A 17,782-nucleotide genomic window follows, 5' to 3' on the forward strand; every position below is an offset into this window, starting at 1 on the left:
GTCCAGAGGGTGGGGACAGGTGCTGAGGAGGGACAGGTCCTGTGCATGGGGACAGTCCAGAGGGTGGGGACAGGTGCTGAGGAGGGACAGGTCCTGTGCATGGGGACAGGTCCTGCTGCAGTTGTGGCCGTGTTCTGCCACCACCACCGTTAATGGCACTGCAGGGGAGGGCTCTCGTGGATTCCTCCCTCTTTTTTCACATCCTGCACGAGGCAGTGACAGAAATGAAGGAAGTGACTTCCTGCCAAGTGTGGAATTCAGCAGGATTTAGGATGTGCAGGGACTCTCCTGAGCACAGACACCTCACCTGGACAGGCTGTCACAAGGCCGGATCCCCCAGGCAAGGAACTGATTGTTAGCCACTCGGCAGTAAAAAAGAAACATGGGGAGTAGGGGACTGGATTTTGGGTGTTTTCCCCATTTCTGCCCAGTTCCCCTTCCCTTGTCCTTCAGGAGCAGCCTTGCACTCGGTGTTATTCACTGCTCACCACTGATTAATAGGCTGCTAATGGCATTACTTATTTCATTATCCAATCTGCAAGATCAGTCATTATCTAGGGAAAAGGAATGTCCATTTCTTACTGGCATTAAGTGGTTGGCTGGCGGGGTAAAGTGCAAGGTTCACATTTAGGAAGAGGAGCAAGAAGAAAATTTATTTTCAGGGAGAAAATTTGCACTGAAAGTCATCTCCAAGTTTGTATTACCCAAAGAATGGAGCTCAGATATCAGAGGAGGTGTTGCAAATCACAGAGATAAAAGAGGTAGCCCAAAACATAAGCACTATATCCAGAAGATGCCCTCAGAGGGCTGGGATAACAGCGCTGGTAGTAATAATAATAATAATAATTTAAAATAATTATAATTAATAATAATACACCTTGGAGGGGTGGGTCAGAGCTCAGGTGCTTGAGGTGTTGTGCAATTGCAGGCAAAGAAATTATTGCTTTCAATTCACCTTCCACAAAAAGGGCGAGAGAGGCCAGCTGGCGAGTGACAGATGGGCAGGGGACAGAAGGGAGGGGACAGCAGGGAGGGGACAGCCGGGGCGCGGCCCGGGGCCCGGCAGGACCGCGGGTAGCCCGGAGCCGGTGTCAGGAAGGATAACGAGGGGCATGTGTAGGGCACCCAGCAGCACCGGGGCCAGCAATAAATAAATAAATCAAGTGTCTGTCAGAGCACTGTGAGAGCCTGGCTGAAGGATCAGAGATTCATGGAATGTCCCGAGTGCCAAGGATCCACAAGGATTGTGAAGTCCAGCTCTGGCCCCGCACAGGACAGTCCCTAAACCACAGCACGTGCCTGTGAGCATTGTTCCATCACTCCCTGCTTCACGGCTGATGTCCCTAAAGGAATGGGGACGGGGCCAGCCAGGTCCGAGCCACCAGGGGCCCTGGCATGGCCACGCTGGGCCATGGAAGGGGAAGGGGAGCTGTGGCCTGGGCTGGCAGTGGCCGCAGGGCCCTGTGGGGAGGGGCAGGAGGCACAGAGGGCTTGGAGGGTTTGTGTGTCACAACTGGAGAGGTGACACTCGCTGAGGGGACACCCTGGGGGTGACACCTGGCAATGAAAGGTGCTCCTCTTGTCCCGGCACATCCCTGGGGTCAGCCCTGCCCGGTGCCACCTCCTGGCACAGAGCTGGGGCCGCTGCAGGGACCCCGAGCGAGGCGCTCCCGGCTGGCCCCGGTGGCAGCGGGCTCCTGGCCGGGGGCTCACGGAAGCCCATGTGGATGTGTGTAGGAGCCTTTCCAGCATGTGCCCAGCATTTCCAAAGAACGCCTTTGGAAGCTGCGGGTCTGAGCTCCCCCAGCCCCGGGCTGCAGCTGGGGACAGTCCCGTCCCTTCCATGCGCTGTGTGCCAGCCCTGCCCTGCCAGCACAGGAGCCCATGGCTGGTGGCCCGGAGGAGCGGGGTCGTGCCCCGGAGGGCACCGTTCCCAAGGCACCGCGCATTCCCCGCAAGCCCCGCTTGTATTGGGAACCGAACATCTGTTCCAGATGTGGCCGCTCGGTGCCGGCGCTGCCGCGCTCCTGCCGCTCTTGTCTCGCTCCCCGGCATGAATTATTGACAGCTGGGGTTTGAATAAATGATAAAGCCTGGCCGTGCGTGCGCTGAAGTTTGTGTCGTTCCTCGCCCGCAGAGTCGCGCTCCGGGCTCGCCCGGCCCCATGATGAGCTCGCCCAGCGCCCGGGCCCCGCCGACTCGTCTGCCTGATGGGGCTGATCCAGGAGCCGGCAGAGGGGCAGCCCAAGCATGAAGGTGGCCGCGGGGATGAGTCTCCCGGCGAGAAGGAGGAGCCGCCGCAGCGGAGCAGGCAACCAGAGTTCCCCTCCTGGCAAGTGCTTTTCTGCTCTCCGGTCCCTTCCCGGCGCTGGCAGGGAGGGAGGGAGGCAGGGAGGGATGGAGGGAGGGACGCTCCTGCCCCCGGGGTGGGCGTGGGGACACCGCGGGTGCGGAGAGTGTCTCGGCGGGGAGGGTCCTGCCTCTGACCCTGGAGCAGAACCCGCCCCAGGCGCTGCTGAGCGCGGGCAAACCCTGAGCATCTCCCGGGAGGGCAAAGGGACTCCGGGCTGGAGCCAAAGGTGGGTCCCAACTGAGCCAGCCCCTCCTTTCCTGCTGCCTCTGCCTGGGAAGTCCGAGTGGAATTTTGGAAGCCTGGTAGCCTTGGATTTTTTTTTTTTTTTATATTACTTTTCTTTCTTCACCATTTTGAAAAATGGCTTGACTCACAGTTGCATGAGGCTGTGGGGACTCACAGCAGACCATCTGTTTCAGCTGTTAACAGTCATTAATTCTTTCGTAATTTTTGCTACTTTTGAGACACTTTGGAGAAAAAAAAATATGTTCTGGATGGCATTGGAGGAGTTCAAAGTCACTAACATATTTTTCTCAGAGAAACAATGTGCCATGAATGCAGTTGTTCTAAAAGAAATAAGTTTTTATTGGCTTTCTAAATGGGGAATTTGTCTCCTGTGGCCATGCAGGAGGACACGGTGTTTATCTCCTTTTCACCATGTATTTGACTCATACCTGCACTGCAATCCACGGACTGAGCAGGGTTTTTCTGGGTTGAATCTACTGCAGAAAGGCTTTCATTTAAAAAAATACAGTGAGATTTTCTCTTAAGCCACTGCATTTCTGGGCCCAAGCACTCAGTGATTAACTCAGCCGGATTGTCTCCAGCCCTCCTGCTCTGGCTCTGGGAATCGCCTCCCTCCTGGGACAGGTGCTCCCAGCTGATGGCTTGGGGTGCTGGGTGGAGCTGGGGCAGCTGGCCTGGTAAATAATGGCACAAACCCATCCCATTGTCACTGTCCCCTCCAGCCTGGGCACATGGACCCTCCTGCCCCGTGTTCCCTGCACAGGGGCTGTTCCTGATCTCCCCAGGGAATCCAGCTCTCTGTGCTTCAGCTGTGCTCCCCACCTGCTCTATCAGGGCCTTCACCCAGGGCTGGGGTTCACCCCAAAGCCCCGCTGGAGGTTTCCCTGTGGTTCATGGAAAGTTTTAGATGCAACAAAAAAACCAACCTTGAGCTTCTCATGGAGTGCCAGGACAGAGGGAATGGTTTTAACAGCCAGAGGGGAGGGATGGATGGGATATTGGGAGGGAATTCTCCCCTGTGAGGGCCCTGGCACAGGGTGCCCAGAGCAGCTGGGGCTGCCCCTGGATCCCTGGCAGTGCCCAAGGCCAGGCTGGATGGGGCTTGGGGCAGCCTGGGACAGTAGGAGGTGTCCCTGCCATGGCAGGGGTGGCACTGGATGGGCTTTGAGGTCCTTCCAACCCCACCCAACCCATTCTGGGATTCTCTGATTCCATGATTTAAGGAAATGGAAAGAGAGGGTGCAGTACCTTGGGAACACGAGGTGGGGGCAGCTCCCCCAGGGGAGGCCTTGGTGCCACCACGAGGCCGTGGGGTGGGGACAGCAGAGCAGAGAGCTCTGGCTCATGGCTGAGCAGCTTTGGGTCCTGTGTCTGTGTCAGGAGGTAAAACACAGCCAGGAGTCTGCAGAGCTCCTCTGGGGAACACAGAGCAGAGGGCCCTGCTCTTCTCTCCCGGTGACACCGGGGAGGGGACAGCCAGGGCCCAGGGAGGGGACAGCCAGGACCCGGGGAGCACCTCCAGCCATCCGCTAGCACTGTGGCTCCGAGGGCAATTACAAAGGTGGCCTGGAAAGGCTCCCTGGAGCTGGCCAAGGAGCCCTGCCCGGAGCAGGCTGGGGGGGGCAGCGCCTTGGCACTGCCTCTGGGGCCGGGCTGAGGCTGAGCCTGGGCTGGGGCACCGAGGGACACGTGGGGACAGGGGGTGGCACAGGATGGCAAACCCCAAATAGCTCCATGGGGCAAAGCAGAGTCCATGGGATGTGCCCGGAGAGCTGAGCTCAGGTCTGGATGATCCCATATTCCAGGGATGGACTGGAGCCATCTCCTGACCTTTTCCACACCATCCCTGGGTCCTGCTCTCCTTCCTGAGCAGGGGCTGTGCCCGAGTGCTGGAGGACAGCCAGGATGTGCTCGCCAGCAGAAGGTGCAGGAATTCACATCTGGAGCCTTGGAGACATTTGGGGCCAGTGTGGTTTTCATTTGAGGCCTTTCCGTTCTCCATTGACTTAATTAAATTATAAAAAAAAAAAGAAGCAGGCAGGATTGGGCTTTTTTTTTTTCTCTTTTTTTTCTGATCAGATGCCTGGGTCGGAGTGCTACTGAGCCAATTTTCATTTTGAAATTTCCTTTCATTTTAAAGCTCCCCACAAGAATTTGGAGCTGCAAACCAAAATGAGGAGGTGTCAGACTTCACAAACCAACCCAATACCAAACCTATTCATTAACTCAAAAAGCATCTTCTGTTTTGTCAATTTTCTGGAAAAAAATTAGCTTTTCAAATTTTTTTTTCAAATAAAAACATTGCTTTTAAAAAGAAAAAACAAACAAACCTGAATTAAGCAGAAATACTCCTCATGATTCACTGCAGTGGAGAGAAATGTAGGCTGGCTCTTGGCTGAGGGCTGCTCTCCCCCTTTGCCCTTCCTGCTGCCAGCCTGTGCCATGGGACAGAGAATTTCTGGGCCATGGACAGAGATTTGCAGGTTTGATAAGGATGATTTGAGCTCCTGAGGCCTCTGTTTATTCCTGATGCCCCAACATTTGTTGGTGCTCCCTGCATCCATCCTCCTCCTCCTTCCTCCAGGAGCTGAGAGCTCGGTGCACCCCGAGAGACCCCCAGGGCCCAGCCTGTAAACCCCTGCCCGCTGCCAGTGCAGGGAGGGAAGGGAAGGGAAGGAAGGAAGGAAGGGAGGAAGGAAGGAAGGAAGGAAGGAAGGAAGGAAGGAAGGAAGGAAGGAAGGAAGGATCTCTCCCCAGCATGAAATTTGCCCATTAACACCCCAGACACCAAAGCCTCAATGGAGCTCTTCCCTCAGCTCAGATGTCTCTCCCTAATGGGAAGTCTAAAAATAAGCACATTCTCCACAAACAGCTTAAAGATGTTGAAAATGAAAAGCAACAAAGGCTAGAGAATGGATGAGTCACTAAATTACAGGGCTATCTTTCGAAGAGCAAAACAAACCCCACCGAGCCCCCCCAGGCCTGGCTGCTGAAATTCCTGCTGGCTTTGGGGCTGGGCCGGGGCTCTGCCCTTCGCAGGCCTCGGCTCAGCCCCGTGGGCTCTGAAGGGTGAAACCTCACCCTCTTCTGCTCCACTCTGTGCCAGAGCTGCTCTGAGTGACCAGCAGAAAGCCAGCCTGCCCAGCAGCACGAACAGGAGGTGCTGCTCTCTCCCACGTGGGCATTGCTGGGAGTTCTTTGGGACAACTCCCCTCGCAAGAGCTCCTGGGATGAGGAGCCTTCCTGCAAGGCTGGGAGCAAAAATTCCTGTCCACAGAGCGTTCCCTGGCCCCAAGGGAACCACAAGTGTTTGGAATCTCTCTGGGAGAAGATCTCTGTGGGTGTCACTGCATGTCTGTGCCTTTAGCTGGGTGAGATAAAACAATTAAAGGTTTGGGAGCTTCCCCCTCCCTCAAGGTCTCCGTTCAATGAGCTCCACCAGGGTGGAGTCTGTTGCAAAGCTGCAGCTTTTTTAGCATTTGCAGATGAGCTTGAATCAAAACGCTGGCATTTGAGGCAGCAGGAAAGGGGCTGGCCTGGTGCCAAAGCTGTGCCTACATCTGATGTTTGCAGCCAGCCCCAGCTCTGGGAGAGGCTGCAATGAGCCCTTGGGTCCCACAGACCGTGGGCTGAGGCACAGGTGTGCCAGCTCAGGCTGGGTGTGCGCTGCCCCTCGGGCCTGCGGGGCTGCAGAGTGTCCCTTGTGCCCAGGAGGAATCCCAGAGTGCTCTGGCTTGGGAGGGACTTCAAAGGGATCCAGTGCCACCCCTGCCCTGGGGACACCTTCCACTGTCCCAGGCTGCTCCAGCCCCGTCCAGCCTGGCCTTGGGCACTGCCGGGGCTGAGACAGCCACAGCTGCTCTGTGTCAGGGCCTCCCCACCCTCACATCACCCCCAGCACCCTCGTCCACCCTTTCTGTGGCTGCAGGAGGGAACCAAGGCCAGCAGCCTGGCCCGTGTCCCCAGCCCGCTGCGGCACCGCTGGCTCGCTCCCGGCCCAAAGAGCCCTTTGATCCATAAATCCATAGTCTGAGCTGGCAGCTCCAATAAAAGCTGTGCCCAAGGATCATCAATCCTGGAGCAGAGCTCGCCCAGCAGTGATTTAATCTCAATATTCCATTCTGAAATGTGCTAATTAAACTCCAGGAGAAAGCATCCAGTGCAGAAGCGAGGTGGAGGAAAAGGAAAAATAAAAGTTTCTCCTGGAATAATTAAGCACCATTAAGACATGAAAATCCAGGCTAGGGAGCAATTGTACTCCTTCCACCAAGTGTTTCATTAGAAATAATGGGGTGGAATTAAGCAATACCGAAAATGTGGGCTCGGGGTTGGAAAACCTCTCCCACTCGAGGCTGGGAAAGGCTCCCGAGCCCTCCCCGGGGAGGGGACAGAGGGTGTTGCCCAGGACATTGCAAACTGGAGTGGGCAGAGCCCCCTCTGAGCGCTGTGGGGAAGGAAGGATTGCAGACCTCCCCCCTCCAAGGGCCTTCCCGATTTTCTGGGCTTTTCATTCCAGAGGGTCATCCCTAGCAGAGCAAAACTCTTTAATCCCATCGAGGACTTTCTTCTCTGAGGGACCTCGAAGTTTGGCTCCCATTTGGCTCCAAGGATCTTTGAAAGCCACGCATCTCTCCCAGAGCCATAGCCTGGCTTGCCCTGCCTCCCCTTGGACACCCAATTCATTGCTGCTGGTCCCTCACCCCTCGCTGGGCTCCAGACCTGCCCTGGAGGTGGCTTTGCTGGGCAGCTCCCCGCGAGCTGGGCTCCATGGAAGGAGCCTGCCTGGAGTGAACAGCTCCCTGGGGAATTCCAGCCGGTGCTGGTCACACCTTGTGGGAGTGACACCCCGCGGTGTCGCCAGGCAGGGACAGCAGCCTGCCCTGCTGCCATCACTCACTTTGTCACGTTAGGATTTTGTTGGTTGTGCTGTAGCATTTCCAAGAGTGTCTTCCAAACATCCCAGGGCTGATTCTCAACAAAGCTCCATCCTCCTGAGAGCTCCATCCCAGCCTCAGCCCCAGGAGAAGCTGAAAACCAGAGGCTTTGCAGTGATCAGCTCTGTACTGTAACAAAGAAAAAAGGGAAAGGAGCCATGGGCTGCTCCTATTGATGTGGACACAATCTGGAGATATTCTGGATCTATTTGGGGATTAATGAGAACTCGGTGCTTTAAGAAATTTTAATAATAAATATATCGGCCTAATGGATTTTCCAGCTACTGTTTTCAGTCATGAAGGTTGGGACCTTTTTGGTTAATGTTTTCCAGAGCTGAAGGAAAGGAAATTAGCTAAAGGCAGGGAATAACTTTCCCAAATGAGGAGGTTTGCCCCTATTTACTCACACAGGCAGCCCAGATGGAGATGAGGCAGCTTGCAGGTGAAAGTTTTCTCATGGGTCAAGGGAAAAAAGTAGGAATGAAAAGTAAAAGGATGAGATCCATCTGCATCTTATTCTGATGGAACAACATTTGGTGCCATCACTCACCTTCCACCGCTGGTGCTGAGGGCCTTGCTCCTGGAGCAGGGATTATCTTCTCACTGAATGCCAATAACTTCATAAAAACGGTAAAACTGGGATGTAGCCCAGCTCTGATGGTTTATAAGGGACTTGGAGTGTGGCTAAATTCCTGAATTGACGTGCAGGCAATGTCCAGGCAGTGGGAGAGGGGCAGTGGGATGCAGAAATCCCTCCCTGGGGCAGGACAGCTGAGCTGGTGGAGCAAAAAGACTTGAATATCAATGGAGACGGGGTTTATATGGGGTTTATCTGCACAGGGAGCAGAGAGAGCCAAAATCCCTCTGCCCCCAGGTCCTGAGCTGCAGACCATGTTCCTTCTGATCCAAATAAATCCCAGCATGGGGAACACAGTGACCCACGAGGCTGAATGGAAGGAGACTGGAAGGATTTTACATCAGAAAAGTACAAGGGAGACAAGATGTGAATTAAACACCTTTGAGCCCTAAAATCAACACTCTGCAGGCTTTGTTTGGTGCGCACACGGCTGTGGGAGGGTTGCTGGAGATGACAGGTGTCTCTCCAGGCTGTTTTCCAGATCCAATTGAGGCAGTTTGAGCTGTGCTGGGCTCCCATCAGAGCCTCTCCTGCAGTCAGCTGCTGTCACAGCACAGCATCTCTGCTTCCTTTCAGCCCAAACTGGTTTCAGTCAAACCTCCCCTGCTGGGAGCATCCTGGCCCAGCTGTCCCCCAGGGGTCAGGGGCCATGCTGGTGCCAGGCAGGGATCCAAGGACTGTGTGCCTCAGGAGCATTCCAACAGGAGCTGGGGAGCCAAGCCAGCTCCACCGAGTGCTGGTACCAGCTGAAGGTGACTGCAGCAGGAAAGGGGGGAGATTTGGCCGGGAGAAGGGCACTCCTGCAGGCACCTCTTCCTTCCCAGGGCAGAAACCCAGGCCCCCAGGCCCCTTGGATGGGTGATGTGGCTCTGCCAGTAGGGCCAGGCAGGCTGGGGGCCCTGGATGCAGGGAGAAGCACAGTTTGTGCACACAGAGCACAGGACACACCTCCAGGTGTGGATTCTTCTCCTCCACTACTACTGGCCAAGAAGTCCAAGGCCATTCTGGCCAATATCAGCAATGGTGTGGCAGCAGGACCAGAGCAGTGAGGGCAGTGATTGTCCCCTGTGCTGGCACTGCTGGGGCACCTCTAATCCTGGGAGCAATTTTGGGCCTCTCACAAGACAGACCCTGAGGGGCTGGAACGTGTTCAGGGAAGGGTCTGGAGCCCCAGGAGCAGCTGAGGGAGCTGGGAAGGGGCTCAGCCTGGAGAAAAGGAGGCTCAGGGGGCCCTTGTGGCTCTGCACAACTCCTGACAGGAGGGGACAGCCAGGAGGTCGGGCTGTGCTCCCAGGAAACAGGGACAGGAGGAGAGGGAATGGCCTCAGGCTGGGCCAGGGGAGGTTTGAGTGGATACTGGGGAAATTCTCCCATGGAAAGGGTGGCCAGGCACTGGCAGGGGCTGCCCAGGGAGGTGGTGGAGTCCCCGTCCCTGGAGGGATGGACGTGGCGCTTGGGGACAGGGGTCACTGGTGGGCTTGGCAGTGCTGGGGCAATGGTTGGACTTGATCCTGGAGGTCTTCTCCAACCAACGATTCAGTGCTTCTAAAAAAGGAACCGGCGGCTTAACCCCTCTCCCTGCCGAAAGGAGACCCGGAGACGCAACTTGCTGAGGGGCTCGGCCCCCCAGGAGCGGCTCCCTCCCGGCGCGGCGTTTATCGGGGCTCTGCCCTGCCCGGGGCTGGGCCGGCGGGGCCGGAGCCGCTCCCTGCGCGCAGCATCCCCGGCTGGGCTGGAGGATGGGGAGGAGGGGGCGGCCGGCGGGGAGGCACGGCGAGGAAGGGGTTAGCGGGGGCCGCGCCGCAGGGCTGGCGGCGGAGGGTGGTCCCTGGCCGGGCCGGGGGAGCGCGGCGCGGCGCGGCGGGGCTCGGGCTGCGCTCGGGGCTGCGGGGGCCATGGGGCGCTGAGCCGGGGCTGCCGCGCCGCGCCGCTCTCCTCCTCCTCCTCCAGCATCGTCTCCTTTCAGTCCAGTTCTTCGCTTCTTTGATTTGATTTCATCCCTTCGCTTGGTATTTTTTTTTATATTATTATTTTCTCTCTCGCCGCCATCCCCACCGCCCAGATCTCTGTGTGCCTCCTCCCTCCATCCTCTGAATAACTCGTCTGGTAGCGATCTGGAGGGGCGGGGGGGGACAGTGGAGCCGAGCAAACCTGTGGCGGAGGAGCCGGCTGGTGGAGAGGTGAGTGAGGAGGTGGCCAAGGACGGGGAGCTCGGGCTGCCCCCCGGCCGGGCGGGAACGGAGGGAGGGCTCGGAGGGAGCCGGCTGCGCGAAGGCAGCGCCCTCCCCTCCCCGGCTCGGGGGCACCGCAGCTCCGCCGGGAACCTGTTGGGGCTTCAGCCAGCGCTGCCAGCCGGCTCAGACGGGCCGGCAGCCGAGCGATCCCGGGGGGGAGACCCGCGGGAGGCCGTGGGGTGCGCGGGGGGCATGCTCGGGATGCTCATCCCCTCCCCTCGGTACCCGGATCCGCGGCCGTGCCCCTCGCCCGCGGTGTGCGGCTGTGGGCGCTCACACGCGTGTTTGTGGAGTTGCTATGGAGCGGCACAACAGCACTTTGGCTGCCCAGAAAACCTTTTTCATTCGTTCCCTGGCCTCCTGCTTGTCCGTAGCGGGTGATGTAATGAGAGCTCGGTGTCTATGCGGTGTCCTGCTCTCGGGGAGTCGGACACGAGTGGAGATCCCGGAGCAGAGGGAGCATCCACCATGTGTTTGAATGGATGGGTCCTTATGAATCTGTCAAACCCAACAAATGCACTTGACGGAGGAATTCGGCCCCAAACACCTCCTGATGCCGCTGTCGGCAACCAAAATGCTCCCGAGCAGAGTCGCGCCCGTCCCCCGCTGCCTGCTCGGAGCCGGCTGGTTTCAGCTGATTCAATCACCAGGTCCAACACCTGATTTGCAGTGCTCGCCTCCTGCTTCCCCTCGAGCAGCCCCAGGGCTGCAGCGGGGCGGGCTGAGCCGGCTCCTGGACGAACCGCTCCGCGGTTACTCAGCAGCTGCTCAGACCTTTCCCACCCACCAAGTTTTGCTGTTTTCCGTGGAGCAGCTGCCTCTCCCTTAGCGCCGTGCCTCGCTCGTCCGCGGGGCGCCTGGTGAGCTGTGTCCCCTCCCGGTGGCTTTGGGAGTGTTGGAAGTCCTCGGGATACGGATGGGCTGCGCCGGGAGATGAGAGCGGGACGGGCGCTGCGGTGGGAGCGGCTGCCCGGGCTCTGGGTACCGGAGGAGAGGTGTGTGATCCTGGGTGGCTCCAAGGGCTCGCTGGACTACAGAAGGAGCTTCCCGCAGCCTGGGAAATGGAATTTGCCCGTTGTTGAGCTGTAGAATAGCTGCACAAGGCCGGCACAGGCACAGGACTGGAGAGCCCAGGGTTCTAGCATCACGTAGGCAGCTGCCACCGAAATGACACACTTGATTGAAGGCCAAAAGAACCCAATACGTAACTGCTGTGATTAAGCTCCATATGATGCCTCAGAGCAAGTAAAAACCCCTCCTTCATCTCATCTTGCTTGTAACGAGACAGCCGTTGCAGGGATCTCATTTGGGTCATGTTGTGGCTTTTGGGGGATTCTGGGGGGGTTGTTTTGGGTCGGTTTCTTTTTGCTTCTGGCTGTACACACCCATGACCTGCAGCAATCCGCACCCCCGCGATGCCCCCTGAGAGCCTGGGGCTGTAGGTGTGCTGCTAGCTGGGAATATAAATCCGAGCAGGTAAGAGCTCCCGATGCCATGTCTTTAGCAGGGAATTTTCCAGCTGGCTTCCCGTGGGTCTCTGCACGCTCCCTTTCCTCCGGAATGCATGTGTGGGACTCCGTCCCCGGGAAGGGTTTGACAGGGAAGCTTCATCCTTTCAGTTTGGGGAGTCTTGGTGGATGCTCGGCTCTTTGCTCGAGCTCCGAGGATGCTCTGGACCTGTAGCCAGATCCTCTCTGCACTGCACCTGTGGATAAAGGCTCTGCCCGGAGGGGTCAGCAGGCTGGGGCAGGATCCCACCGGGAAGTGAGGGAGCGCAGCCGGGTCCTGCTCGGGGTGAAGCTCCCGGGGGTGTCAGGGCTGCTGGGCGCTCCCTTGGGGATGGTCTGTCCTGCAGGAGCTGCGTTCTGCTCCTCCATCCCTCGGGAGTGTGCACAGCTCGCCTGGCTCTCACAACACCTTCCCTTAAGTTCTCGGTGGGGCGGGGGGATTTCAGCAGGGAACAAAAGCGCTTCGGGAGCAGCCCTCTGCCATCGAGCCCCAGGGCAGAACTTGGCTTGCAAGGAGAAAAAAGCCACCAAATCGAAACAGAGCAAAAGGCACAAAGGGTAATTTAACCCAATCTCTTTCCTGCCTGCCTCAGCCGTGCGGGGAGCGGGGCTGAGCCTCCTCGTTCCCCCTCCCTGGCTCCATTTCCAGGCAGGTTCTGTCCAATCACGGTGTGCTGGAGGGTTCTGCTGATGCAGCCCATCCCTTCCATACCACGGCAGCTCTGTTACTATAGATGGGTTTAGAAACAGCATTTTGGGGGCTGCTTGTCCGGGCTTTCCTGCCCCAGCCCCGGCACTTTCCAATGGCCGGTCCCGTGCGGCTCCCTCTGTCTCCCGGAACGCTGCCCCTGTAAGTTCAAAGCAATGCAACTTTCTCGTCGTATTTCTTTTGAAATGTCCTAATTTCTAAGCAAAATCATGGCTTGACCCGTGCAATGATGGTGCCGTGCATGTTTTGTCTTGCAGAGTTGTGGTAAACTGAGCAAAATGCGCATTGAGAAACTCCTTGGACTAGAAATACCCTCCACCATCATTTTAGATCTGTGCTCATAGAGCTTTTATTGATTTGGGATGAAATATGGCAGGCAGTCTATGAGGAGATGCAAATTCAAACAGGCAGAGCCTTTTCAGAAAATGCTGGGAATATCAGAAGGGTCTGAGAGCATTCATTGTAGCCAGGTGCCTTGCTGGGGTGAGCTGAGAGGGTTTTTTAATGTTGTGTAAAAAGACCAAGTCAGTTTTATTCAGTTCATACAGTCCCCAGCTAATGATGTACTGGGAACTGATCATATGGCAGAGCTTTGCCAGGCTGGGGAGGCTTTAATTGTGTTTTTAACCTGTGAATGTGGTTAGTGTTAAAAGTGTGAGGCAGAAACTCAAGTAAATTCTGGGTATTATGCAATAGTTCTTGGGCTATCGTGAAAAGAGGGCAATAGAAACAAACTGGTTTAAAGGTCTGCTTTTAATTAACTGCAGCCTCCTTCGATAAAAGCACTAACATGTGAAAATGGTTCTCAGAATAAAGACATTAAGCAGTGGTAATAAAAGCCACAGTCTGAATTTAGTCTGTTGAACCTGGAGTCCATGGGCAGGACATGGAGGATGTAAAGAAATTCAGTGGGTGGTTCTAAAAGTGCCCTCTCATTCCTTGAACTTAACATCAGCTTGTGGAGGCTTGCTGGGCATCCTTGCATTTGCATTTTTACAGCAGGAGAAAAGCAGACGTGAAACATCTGCACTAAATCCTGTCCTCAGGTCTGTCCCTCAGACATCTGCTCTCCTGCCCTCAGGTCTGCGCTAGCTGGGGCTTCCAGGCCTCTTTTTGGTCCTGGACATTTCCTGGACCTCCCTTTCCCAGGCACTACCCAGCCATTTCACCTGCCTGGAGGGGTTGGGTCTGTGTTGTTCCATGCCTGGAGCCATTTCCTGTTGTGCTGGCATCTCTGCACGTTTGGTGGCTGTCCCTGGAGTGGGGACACTGCCCAGTGGGGTGACAGGGCCCAGTGGGTTCATCTCTGATCCCCAGCAATGAGTGATGCCTGGTGGAGGAGCTGGTTTGGGGCTCCCTCAGCCCTCTTCCTCACGCTCCTGTATTCCCGTGCCTTTGCCTGAAGTCCTTCCCTGCAGCAGGGCTTTGGATGCTCAGGAATGCAGGAAGGTTAAAATGTGAACAGGGCTTGCCTGTGGTCACTGGGTGTCCTGCAGGGTGGCTGGCCCAGGTGACAGCACGTGCAGACACACAGGTGACAGCAGGGAGGACATCTGTGTGCATCTCCTCTCCCTGGGATCTCTCTCTCCTGGCTGCTGGAATGATAAACCAGAACGTGAGGCAGCTTGAGGAGCTGGGATTCATTCAGTGGTGGGAAGGGCTCTGCTGGTGTCCTGCACAAATCCAGCTTGGCTTCCTCCATCCCAGCCCCCATTCCCAGGGTCTGTGCCCTGTTCCTGCCCAGGGCCTGGCCCTGCAGGGCTCAGGGGGGCAGAGGCTCCCGGAGCTGAAGAGCTGCAGGTGCCTAAAGAGGCTCTCTTCCCCTCAGGGTGTGTAGGGCTCAGCAGTTTGAGACCCCTCCTGCCAAGCCTTGGGCAACAGAGGAGGAAAACCCAGCCCAGGTGAGCCCTGCTGGTGCTCCAGCCTGTCCCAGCACAGGGAGCTGCAGGTGCTGCTGCCTCCAGGGACGCTGTGACCCCACGGGCAGGGCTGGAATACTGCACGTGTTCCTGCTGCTAATTGGCAAATGTCCCCAAGGGTTTGAGGACGTGTCCAGAGGCTCCCAAGGATGTCACAGTAAAGTGTTCCTTGGGGTCTCTTTATTCATTCAGGTCAGAGACTGCCCTGACCCCTTTTAAAAGCAGCACTCGAGGAGAAATGGCCTCTCTCCTTTTCTCCCTGGATATCCCTGACCTTTCCAGGGCAGTGATTTCTCCATGAGAGCTCTTGGCACATCAACCCTTATGCAAATGAAATTCCAAAGAGTTGATCAACCCTGCCAGGTATTAAGGTTGGGAAGAGCCAGCCGAGAGCAAATCCCAGAAAAAAAACAAGAAAATGAAGTCTCTAACTGTTTTCAATTATCCAGTGCCGCTGGTTCTCCTGGTGTTTCAGGAAGAAACATGGAAATCTCAGAGCAGAGCTTGTTTACAGAGTGCTTGTGGGTTCCAGGCCCAGCCAGCGTCAGATTTCTCTTGTACGTTCCCTTCAAATAAAGGCTGAAATAAAAATAAGGATGCTGTAATTTGTGCCACCCCGAGAGCTCAACACTGCTCCAGCAGGAAATGATCCCTGGGGTTCCTGGAACAGCTTTACTGAATCTTCCAAGGAGCAGGAGCTTGCAGGGAAAGCAGCACAGCCTGGCCCTGCTCTCCCTGACAGGAGAATTACATCTGGGGAATTAGGGATGGTGAGGGGCTCCAGCATGGGCTGGGGCCAGGGAGTGCCCCAGAGCTCCGGGGTTTGGCCCTTGGAAAGGGCCCATTCGCAGTGTGTGGGGCCACTGGATCACTGCCACAGGAGGGGCAGGGGGTTAAACAAATGGTTGGATGGATGGATGGATGGACAGACGGACACACAGACCACCTTAGGCAGCAGTGCTGCAAGTCCTGGGTGTCCAAGGCAGCTGACATTGCCAGTGCCTGCAGGAGTGGAGCCATTGGCACAACAGTCCCTGCACCCTTGGTCACACAGCCCATCCCTGGGGTAGTGACAGCCAGCCTGGTGCCTCTGCACACCTCTGGTGGGACAGGTCTCCCTTTGGGTCTGCTCACCCTCTCCCAGCTGCCTGGGATCTTCCTTGGATGCCCTTGAATCTGGGCCATTGTGTCTGAGGACACTTTTCCAAGGAAGCTGCTGGCCCTGGATTTGCAGGGGAAGTGCTGGGAGTGGATTTTGGTTGGAATCTTACACCACAATCCACCCCAGTTTATATAAAATTATTCCAGTGTTGGGGTTGCCCTCGTCTCCAATTCCCTTCTGCTCATTTCTGTGTGTTGGTGGCTCCAGTCCTCCCAGCTCCCAGGGAATTTTCTGTAGGAGCCATCAGCCATTGCTTTAAAAAATAACCCTCACCAGATGTCCCAAAGCCTCCTTTAAAGATGAGGTCTGGCAGAAGTCAGATTTATTGGGAGCAATTAATTGTCCTGCTAAGAGCCCTCAATGTTTTGGCATTTCATTAATAAGACGTAATCAACCACCAGGCTATTTGGAGTGTGTTACTCTGTCAGATCCGCTGTTAATTGTCATTATTTGATAGATTTCATGTTTATAATTACTGGTGTGTGACGCAGGGTGTGCTCTGAATAATCCATTGTGTATTGTTTTGTGAACCAGGGTGCTGGGGGTGCCAGGAATTGCTGCTGCTCCTGTCTCCAGGGCTGATTTATGCCTGGCCAGGGAGGGAACTGGACAGGAGGGAATGAACAGAAGCTCAGAAAAGTCCCCTCTGGCCAGGCTCAATGAGCAAACACTCAGCAGCTGTGAGTGGAGGAGAAAAGGGTTCAGCAGAGCAGGGAAATGTGTTAGGGATGGGTTATGGGGGTGGGGGTGACATTTCCTCCCTGCTTTGATGTGCTCCTCAGCTCAGAGCTCTGGGATATTTATTTTTCTTGCTGTCAACAAGGACCTCGTTCCCATCGTTTAATTCTGAGTGATCTCGTGTTGTACTCAGGGGAAAAAAAAAACAAAAAACAAAACAAAACAAAAAAAGAGCTGAGTATTCCAGAGAAAGAGAATTGGGATCTTTTTGTGTGTGAGCAGCCAGGACTGTGGGGTGGGGTCGGTGTGAGGGGCTGGGCAGGGCTGGGTGATGCCCCAAAGCCTCTCTGGCACCCCTGAGCTGCCCTGGGTGCTCAGCTGAACCTGCTCCCGCTGGCTTTATCCATCCTGACTTCTGGAGAAGCTGATTTCTGGGAAGGGGGCCAGGAGGATCCCCCTCTCCATGCTGCAGGGATCCCTGGTGGGCACAGGGTGCTCCTGGCTGCCCTTGCAGCATGAACAGGATGGGCTGGGCAGGGAAATGGAGCTGCAGGTGGGCTGGAGTGCTGCGCGACCCGGCAGCTCCAGCAGCTCGCCCAGGAGGAGCTCGGAGCCTCCAGTGTGGAAAACAATCCACCAACAGCCCCAGATCTTCACCCTTTAACTCCACCAACATCTTCCAGCGAGGCACCAGGACCTGGGGACGGGCTGGAAGTGTCCCTCCTGGCCAGGCAGGTGTGTCCTGTCACACATGTCACACAGAACATGTCCCTCCTGGGATGTTTGTTCCACGTGTAACGCAGTGGTTTTGGTTTGTTAATTTGAGATTTTGTTAATTTTGAGACTTTTTGGTTAATGTACTAATGAGTGTGGTGGGTTTAGTGTTGGTTAATTACTAGTGTATTTACTCCTTGTTGTTAAGTAGGATTAGGAGAAAGGCAAAGTAGGTTTAAAACTTACAAAGGGTATAAAGAAAAATGTATTAATAGTAGCCAAAAGAAAGAGTAATAAAAGAGTAATAAGAATTAGAACAAAAGGTTTAGAACACTTCTTACAATTTTTAAAATTGATAATATAAAGAAATAAAACTTAAAATTTTAGTTAGTTTACTATTTTTAGAACAGTCTTTCTTTAGTTTACTTAGGGAGAGAAGTCTGCCTCAGTTCCCAATGTGCAGGTTCCTTCAGCTTCCCTTCTGCCTGGAGATTTGAGAGGTTTCTGGAGCCTGTGTCAGTTTCCTCTCCTAAATCCTTGTCACCTGAAAAAGGCTTTTTTGGGGACCCTGTGTGATGGACACCATGGCTGTCCCTGGTGTTCTGTCCCACAGGAGGGAATGGGAGGCTGAATTAGAGGGGAGAAGAGATTAAAGATTTTTGTTGCATTGCTGGCTTTTTTTTTTTTT

The 17,782-nt window shown here is 55.5% G+C and overlaps 1 protein-coding gene across 1 annotated transcript in view; it reads left to right on the plus strand.

Annotated features, from left to right (window-relative positions):
- The window catches only part of CALN1 (calneuron 1), a 139,133-nt gene that overhangs the window by 15,739 nt on the left and 105,612 nt on the right, over positions 1-17,782 (plus strand). The window contains exon 2 of the mRNA XM_041484928.1: positions 2,138-2,332. Within this exon, the coding sequence (XP_041340862.1) occupies positions 2,211-2,332 (122 nt within the window). The 5' untranslated portion in view covers positions 2,138-2,210. The remainder of the gene's footprint in view (positions 1-2,137; positions 2,333-17,782) is intronic.

This window comes from Pyrgilauda ruficollis, unplaced genomic scaffold (genome assembly GCF_017590135.1).
Source record: "Pyrgilauda ruficollis isolate IOZ18807 unplaced genomic scaffold, ASM1759013v1 scaffold69, whole genome shotgun sequence".
NCBI classification, from domain to species: Eukaryota; Metazoa; Chordata; class Aves; order Passeriformes; family Passeridae; genus Pyrgilauda; species Pyrgilauda ruficollis.